We start from the raw sequence: 9,049 nt of genomic DNA, 5'->3' as shown, positions 1-9,049 counted from the left end.
CCCACATATGATTAAATCATCTACATATACCAGAACCATCATTTGCACTCCATGGGCAAGAAGAGTAAAGAGTGAGTGGTCACAACCTGATTGACGGAATCCAAAGTTTATCAAAGCAGATGATAATTTGGTAAACCAACAACGAGGGGCTTGCTTCAAACCGTATAAAGACTTTTTCAATTTACAAACATGGTTCGGTTGAGAAGCATGAAAGCCCGGAGGAAGCTTCATGTAGACATCTTCATGTAAATCACCATGAAGGAAAGCATTGTGGACGTCCATTTGATGCAATTCCCACTTCTTTGTCGCTGCAACAGCAAGAACAAGGCGAACCGTAACCATTTTGACAACAGGGGCAAATGTCTCAGTATAGTCAACCCCTTCTTTTTGATGATTCCCGAGAATAACCAGCCTCGCCTTGTATCGCTCTATCATGCCATCTAAATTATGCTTGATCTTGTATACCCATTTACAACCAAGAGGTTTCTTCCCATCCGGTAGAGTTTCTAGAGACCATGTTCCATTGGCTTCTAGTGCATGAAGTTCTTGCTGCATTGCAAGCCTCCATTTGGCATCTTGCACTGCTTCAGCATAATGAATGGGTTCTTGGGCTAGAGTAATAGCAGCAACAAACCTGCAATGCTTTTCAGAGAAATTTTCACAACTTATATAGTGAGATATAGGATAGGGAGTACCTGAAGAATACTGTGAAGTGGATTGACTTGGAGATGGACTTAACTTCTTTATGGTGTGAGTTACATACTCACGTAGCTTCACGGAAGGCAATTTGGTACGATGACCTCTTCCTAGTTCCTCCAAACTGCTTTGACGAACAAGCTCTAGTGAGTCAACATTAGGAGTTGGATTATTTCCTTCTTCTACGAGCTCATCACTTCTCTCACTGTCTAAGGCAACAGTTCCCTCCCTCACTTCAGAACCTACAACTACCTCATTGAGTGTATTTTCTCCCATCCTTGTGTCATTATCCAAATCATTATTATCATCATTATCCAATGTATCATTCATTAACGACGAATCCACAGATAAATCATATTTGACCTCAGCTGTAGGTGTGAAAGGAAATTTCGTTTCAAAGAACTCAACATCACGAGACACAAAATAGCATTGAGTATCTAAATCAAATAATTTCCAACCCTTCTTCCCATAGGGGTAACCCACAAAGATACACTTTCGACTTCGACTAGCAAACTTATCACCATGTCTATCCAAGTTGTGTGCATAGCATAAACAACCAAAAACTTTTAAATGCTCATACATGGGAGCTTGACCATACAACATCTCATACGGTGTTTTTCCAGACAACACTGGAATGGGAGTACGATTAATCAAGTATCCAGTTGTTAAGACACACTCACCCCAAAAAGAAATAGGGAGATTACCTTGAAATCGTAGAGCACGAGCAACATTAAGAATGTGTCTATGCTTTCTTTCTACTCTTCCGTTTTGTTGTGGGGTTCCTGGACAAGATGTTTGAAATACTATCCTGTGTTCATGAAAGTAGTTTCTCAAACATGTAAATTCAGTACCATTATCGCTACGTAGCACTTTAATCTGTTTACCAAATTGTCTTTCTATTAATGCAAAGAAATTCAGCAATGTACGTGACACTTCTCTTTTATCAGAAATCAAATAAATCCAAATAGCACGAGAAAAATCATCCATTATTGTCAAAAAATATGAAGCACCACAAGAAGAGGGGGTTCTATAGGGCCCCCACAAATCACAGTGTATTAATTCAAAACTATCACTAGCATTATTTGTACTTAATGGAAAGACATCTCTAGTTTGCTTAGCCCGTAAACATACATCACATGGTTTGTTCTTTAAAATACTGTTATCACACCTCATGTTGGAAGCTAATTTAGTGACCTTGAAAGAAGGGTGCCCCACAATAAGAGAAAAACAAACTCAACAAATTATTTTATTTCTCTCCACTTGCAATTTTTACAAGGACAAAATTTCAAACCCCCTCATCCACAAGTTTTCTGGAAAAACTTGGAAACCTTCATACACAAGTTTTCTGGCAAAACTTGGAAACCCTCTCATGACACACAACTACCCAAGTCCCCAATATACCCATTGGAACCAATGTTGTTGTGGTGAGTAGACTCAAAACTATCGGCTCTGATACCACTGTTGGGAAAAGAAGCCTTCAAACAGCGACAGCGGAAGCATACACACAAAAATAGAGAAACAAAAACAAACTCATTTTATTTCTCTCCACTTACAATTTTTACAAGGACAAAATTGCAAACCCTCTCATCACAAATTTTCTGGAGAAACTTGGAAACCCATTCTCACAAGTTTTTCTGGCAAAACTTGGAAACCCTCTCTTCACAAGTTTTTCTGGCAAAACTTGAAAACCCTTTCCCACAAATGTTATTCACTACACGGGTTATGCTCTCATGCATAATTCTTGAGATTATTTCCTCAATTAGAATATTTAATTTGGCGTATATTTTGTTGGTTTTAATTCTCCTTTATTGCAGAATATTGCCAAATCATATCAAAGATATGAGGGAGATAATTTAGCCTGTATACTTGTATATAATTACCTATTGATCAATAGAATGGGAGACGATTCTTTTCCATAACTTTGTTATGGTATCAGAGCGTACAAAGTCTCGGTGAGAACGTGTGACAAAACTCTTCTCATGGATAAAGCTGAGATCGAGAAGAAGACCGAATTGGTGAAAAAGATACCTTCACTGTATGACTTGCATGCAAAAGATAATTCAGAAAATTTGAATGGAGGTTTTCGAGCAAATGCAATGCAAGTGAATGGAGAAACCAATGGGACTAATGAAAATGCATTGAGTGGACTAAGATCTGAACAATGGAAAACGCTAAAGGATTTGTTGAACAATCACAATGGAACCACAAGTGACAAAATGACAGGTAAACATAGTGAGTGGATTGTAGACACAGGGGCCTCTAGCCACATGACAGGAAACTTGAGTTTATTATGTGGGCTGAGAGACGTAATTGGGTGTCCAGTGAGACTTCCAGATGGAAAACAACTCATGGCAAACAAAGAAGGGACAGTGACACTTGATGGAGGATTGAAAGTGGAAAATGTGCTTTATGTGCCAACATTGAGTTGCAACCTGTTGTCTATTTCTCAATTGACAAATGAAACAAATTGTGTTGTCTATTTCACTAACAACTTATGTGTTATGCAGGATTGCACTTCGAAGATGCTGATTGGAGTGGGTGAACAACGAGATGGACTTTACTTCTTTAAAGGAATCCGAAGTGAGAAAGCACACAAAGCTAATGGAACTTGCGAACTTAATCTGTGGCATCAACGCATGAGAGCATAACCCGTATATCATATCCCATATTAATAGTTTATTTGTTTCTCTCAGGGTTCTCTTAAGAACCCACAAAGTACTATAATCCATACAATAAACATCTTACTCATATAATTGTCTCTTACAATTACATTCCCTTATGGTGTGTTTGGATGAGTAATTTTACAAATTCAAGGAATTTGAAATTCTTGGTATTTGAATTATTTTGATTTCAATTTCTATCATTGTTAAAATATTTTGTTTGGATAAGTCAATTCAATTTTTTTTTAAAATTTTAAATTTTTAATTTGGATATGATAATTTGATTCTATCATGATAAAATTGCTTTTAGTTATTTATTGAAAAATATCTTTCTAATTTCATAATTTTAAAATTTAAAATTTAAATTTTTAGTTAAAAATTAAAAATTTCTTATTTTTTGTTAATAAAACAATATCCATTAATTTCTTAATTTTTATGCTTAAAAGCAAACTTATAAAATAATCTAATTTAGATTTATGAAAGAAATAAGCATAACCTAAAAAATGGAAATATTTTATTTTGCATGAAAGTTATTAATATGACAGGTATTACTTGATCTTGTGTTTTCAAGTATCCTAATATTGTGAAAAATATGAGTTAGAATTGATTTAAATGAATAAATATTAGAACTATATATTCAAATGTATAACAAAGAAAAAGGAAGGGAAATAACATATGAATTAATTGACATTGTAATAACTATCCACAGACAACGATAGAATGAAACACCATCAAATTAGGCTCAAACAACTCTAACCATGATACTTAGTTTGATAAATTTTACTTTAGATTAGAGATTATTTTATATTTAAATTTATTTTAAATCATTTAATGAAATTTATTGTTAGTCTCGTTTAAAATATTTCATTTGTTAGCATTAAAACTTAAGGAATCCAAAGTTGTCTTTTAACTTAACATGAAAGTTTTGTTGCCACGTAGGATCACTCCAATGAAAGTTATTAAATTAGGTAGAAACACTGCAATTTTTTGATTTTATTTACGGAGGTTTATAACCTCTTCTAATTAAATTAAATTTTCCCTCTTAAATCCCAATTTTATTCTAAAATAAAAAAATTTTCCGCTAAAACTACCCGCGCTCGCCTCCTTTTTTGTTTGAAGAAAAATTAGAATCCCCTTTTTCAAAGAAATGAGAAAACCCTAAACCCATTCGTTCTTGCGTTTCTCCGTGTAGTGAATAACATTTGTGGAGTTTCTTAGACGATTCTTGCGTTTCTCCGTTCATGTTTGGATTTTCCTCTTCTTCTCTACTCTATTGCCTCCTTCTCTTTCTCAACTCTTTTTGCATTCATATGCTTCTCTACCAACAAAATTCAACTTTGTCGCTACTTCCCACTGCGTTTCACACCACCTGACTCATTCCTCACGCACCCCTCAGCAACATAATCTTCTATTCTCTCACCTTTCGCTTTCGCAACCATGTCTTAAACTAACTGGGAAGCTGATAAGATGTAACTTTCGTTTTTCCTTTCTCTTTCTTTTTCTTTTTTTCGATATGGGTTTTCTGCTCCGTGCTCAATTAATGATTCCAGCTCCGGGTTTTTCTCGTGAATCGGGTCCGTGTGTTGTGTTTAGTGTCTTTTAAAGTTCCAATTTTTCTTTCTGGGTATTTTAGGGTTTGTGGTTTTCCGCAAGTATTTGTGGTGGGGTTTTTGGGAGTCGCTGATTTTGGCTGCCGGACTTGGATTTTTGTGTGGTGGTTCACTTGATTTTGTGATGTGGAGAATGTGAAGTTGAAATTGTGAAATCTTAGCCTATCACTGTTCACTTGGGTGACATAACTCTTGTTGTGCTTTGAGGTTTCAGGTTAGATGTTTATATCCATGATTATCTTGTGAAGAGGGATTTAAAGGCTTCTGCTCAGGCTTTTCAAGCTGAGGGAAAAATATCCTCGGACCCTGTTGGTGAGATGTCTCAAAACTCTACTCTTTTGTCAAAGAATGAAGTTGGAGTTAACTTTTGTATTTTTATATTGTTTTTGTTTTATTGATTTGGTTGCTTGCGTGTGCATGTCTGTGGAATGGCGATGTGGGGTTGCAGCAATTGATGCCCCTGGAGGTTTTCTGTTCGAGTGGTGGTCGGTTTTCTGGGATATATTTATTGCAAGGACTAATGAGAAACACTTTGAGGTTGCTGCATCGTATATTGAGGTTGGTGGTTGGAAAAGAAGATTCGTTAATTTTACATTATGCAACCTTCTACCATGCTACATTTAAGTAGTATTGTGAAAAAAATCACACCAGTATTCCATAAGGAAGCTTATGCATTCCATTGGGTTCAACTTTTCAGTCTCTTTGTTAACCTAATTGCACTGCACCTCTTAATAAATGACTGATTTGGTTTGCTGTTAAATTACAGAACAAACGGCAATGTCTTGCCACAAGATTTTCACATTTACTTCTGTTAAATTAAATCACATGATTTTAAATTTCTGTCTGTGAATTTGAAGACATGATTTTTATGTCTTATGAAGAGTATGAAATAGGTTCCTAACATCGTTTTCTGAATGCACTTTAAGGTTTCAAAAAACCAGATGGGGAGAAAGAGAAAGCAACCTGGATCCTCCTCAGGTCCTGCCAATAGTTCAGGAACAGCAAATACGACAGGTCCATCACCAAGTTTAGCACCATCAACACCCTCAACTCATACGCCTGGAGATGTGATATCAATGCCTTATCTGCCTCATAGTGGTAGTTCTTCAAAGTGTATGTCTGAATTTCCCTCACTCCAATGTGAAAGTTTGTAGTCTTCTCTTTGAATAGATTAATAGATAATTTGTTGTTCTTATGGTGATAATCTGCTGTGTGATACAGGGCTTGTGTTCGTTGAATAATTTGGTGCAATATTGATATTTAAAGACCCTTTATATTTTGAGAAGGCTTTGTATTTGATGAATAATTAGTCTAGCTTTTGTTTGGATGATTGATTTGAATGATGATTTTCAAAAAAGACAATTTTTATTAAATAAAAAGAGTTTAATACATTACCTAATTCTATTCAGTTTTTTGTTTCAGTGGAATGAAATCAATTATCTAGTTCATTTACTTTCATTTTTATAAATAATTATATAAACTAAATATGTTGTAAATCTGCTATATAAGTAATCTGCTATAGTAAATATGCTATATAGACTAAGTAATTATCTTTAAACTTTCGTGTGTTCATTAATATCCTTTTTGTGTATAATATTCTTATAGTTCTTTCCTGATTTCATTTTAGAATTTTCTTAGTGGAAACATTATTTAATCATTTTGGTGATGGCTTGGATGAAGCTATTCCAGCTACTGCTAGGTCTCAAACATGTGAAGCTGGTGCTGGCATGTTGGAGTAGCCTTTTGCTGCAGGAGGAACCACAACTCAGCTGGAGCTGGATGCAACATGTGCAACTGATGCTAGAAAGTTGGAGCAGCCTTGTGTTGTCGGTAAAGGATCAAATGTGCAGTTGGAGCTGGCAAAGACAAACTTTAGTGTGCCTAAAGCAATAAATTCTGAGCAGCTTGGTCACGAGTTTATTTCCATCCTAACTTACCGTAATTCTTAACTCCCCCTTGTTTTTTCTCTTCACCACCTTTATTTATATCTTGTTCTTTCACTTTTCTCTTTTATATACATAACTTTCTTTTCTTTCTGCCACATATAAACCTCCATTATCTCTATATTCTTCCTAGAAATCACAGTGATAATGGTGGCTACAGACCCAGTTAGAAATAAATAGTGGGCTATTTGATTTGAAACTTACTGCCCTAGATCAACACTGTAAGACTATATTGGTTAAAGATACTGTCAAGGTTCTGGAGGGTCCATCTAAGGTCTGTTATCTCTGAATGAGCAGGTTTTTCTTTGTGGTATATTTGGAATCTTCATGCTTCACATGATATCTTATCTATTATGTCATTTTGCAGGGTAAACAAGGAATTGTCAAGCACATTTATAGAGGGATTGTCTTTTTATATGATGGAAATGAGGAAGAACATGGAGGTTATTTCACTTGTAAATCTAATGTGTGTGAGAAGGTCAAGCTTGCTGTTGGTGATTGTAGTGGAAAGGTTTGAAATCCTTTATAATATCCTGCTCTGTTATAAACTGTTTGACGACTTCAGTTGATTTTTTGATGTTTTTCATTCTACTCCATGGCCAGGATAGTGAACCGGGTCCTTTAATCTTCGAAGACCAACCATCATCACCAAGATCTCCCCTGTCACCCAAAAAACCATGGCAAGCAAGAGAAAATAATCGTGAATGTCTGTAAACATACACGATTCCTATATTAGAGAGTAAGGTTTTATTATTTATATATGAAGGAGCATTATTTGTGAATTGTGATACTTTTTTAACATACATGTTCATATATGCATACGGAATTCTTGTTTTGTTTATTTATTTATTTTTAATATTTTTGGATTATAGCTTATAGAGTTTGTTTTATGTGTGTATACAGACAAACTGGAAATGTGTACAAGAACGTGAAGAGGAAGATTGAGAGAGGTGTTACTTTCCCAACTTGCTTATCTGTAAACAATGTGGTCTGCCATTTCTCTCCACTAGCCAGTGACGAGACAGTGTTGGAAGAAGGTGATATATTGAAAATGTAAGATTTTTGAGCATGGTTTTTTTTTTCTCAGTAGGAATTTTGTTATGAGTGATGGGGGAATGAAATTTGTGTTTTTCGCTATTACTGGGAAGTTGATGGTAGTTTCTTTGGTTGTTTGTAGTGATTTGGCTTGTCATATAGATGGTTTCATCGCGGCTGTGGCTCACACTCATGTTCTTCAGGAAGGTCCTGTCACAGGAAGGGCAACTGATGTTATTACTACTGCAAATACTGCTGCTAAGGTGGCCTTGAGGCTTGTTAGGCCGGGAAAAAAGGTAATCAATTTTAAGAATTTTTTCCCCTGTATTTGAATTTTTGTATGATTTGATTTGGAACATGTTGCCTCTATTAATTGTATGTTTGGTAGATAGGTATAAGGTCATCACTATATAAGCAATCTAGCTTAGTAAAATTAGGTTGCTTCATGTGTATTGTTTGAAGGGGTTTCTTTGCCTAAATGTGTGCCTTGTGGATTTTGATCTCTAAATGATGAAAAGTATCATGGCTATGGATATACTCCAATGAAGCTTTATTGTCATAGTTACACTGATAGAGGTCATTCATTATTTTTCATGTGTTGTCTTGCCGATTAAGCACATCATTAATCTTGGGAACTCTTCTTGATGTCTGTATTGTTCTTTTATCTTCATTTTAAATGATATCATGCATTTTCATAAAAAAGACTTGATATTTTTGTTTTGATTGAAATTGTTTCAATAATAGGCTCTGGTAATCGATTACAAGAAATGGGTAATCGATTACCAGAGAACCTTTTAATAAGTAAATTTCGAACATATGATTTTCATTGTCTGGTAATCGATTACATGTATAGGTAATCGATTACCAGACTCTTAAAACAATAGTTTCCTCAAATTTAGTCATCAAACAGTTAGCGAGGGATTCATCCCAGTTAGTGACGAATAAAATCCGTCGCAAATTGTGACGGAATTCTAGCGTCGCAAATTGTGACGGATTCGTTCATCACAATTTGTGAGGGATTTTGTGTCATCACAATTTGTGACGGGCTCACATACCTCTCAATCCCTCTCAAATTGCGAGGGATTTAATCCCTCACAAATTGCGA

The 9,049-nt window shown here is 35.3% G+C and overlaps 1 protein-coding gene across 1 annotated transcript; it reads left to right on the top strand.

The window, feature by feature from the left end:
* The first annotated feature begins 7,101 nt into the window (after positions 1-7,101).
* LOC145950119 (ERBB-3 BINDING PROTEIN 1-like) lies at positions 7,102-8,536 on the top strand. The gene is made up of 5 exons (XM_083061072.1): positions 7,102-7,183; positions 7,277-7,420; positions 7,513-7,648; positions 7,813-7,962; positions 8,087-8,536. Exons 3-5 carry the CDS (start codon positions 7,614-7,616, stop codon positions 8,274-8,276), a joined length of 375 nt encoding a protein of 124 aa, XP_082917198.1. The 5' UTR covers positions 7,102-7,183; positions 7,277-7,420; positions 7,513-7,613; the 3' UTR covers positions 8,277-8,536.
* Positions 8,537-9,049: the final 513 nt, after the last annotated feature.

This window comes from Cajanus cajan, chromosome 7 (genome assembly GCF_000230855.2).
Source record: "Cajanus cajan strain Asha chromosome 7, NIPB_CcT2T_4, whole genome shotgun sequence".
Classification (NCBI taxonomy): domain Eukaryota; kingdom Viridiplantae; phylum Streptophyta; class Magnoliopsida; order Fabales; family Fabaceae; genus Cajanus; species Cajanus cajan.
The sequence above is the reverse complement of the archived record's forward strand: the minus strand, read 5'-3'. Positions and strand labels throughout refer to the sequence as shown.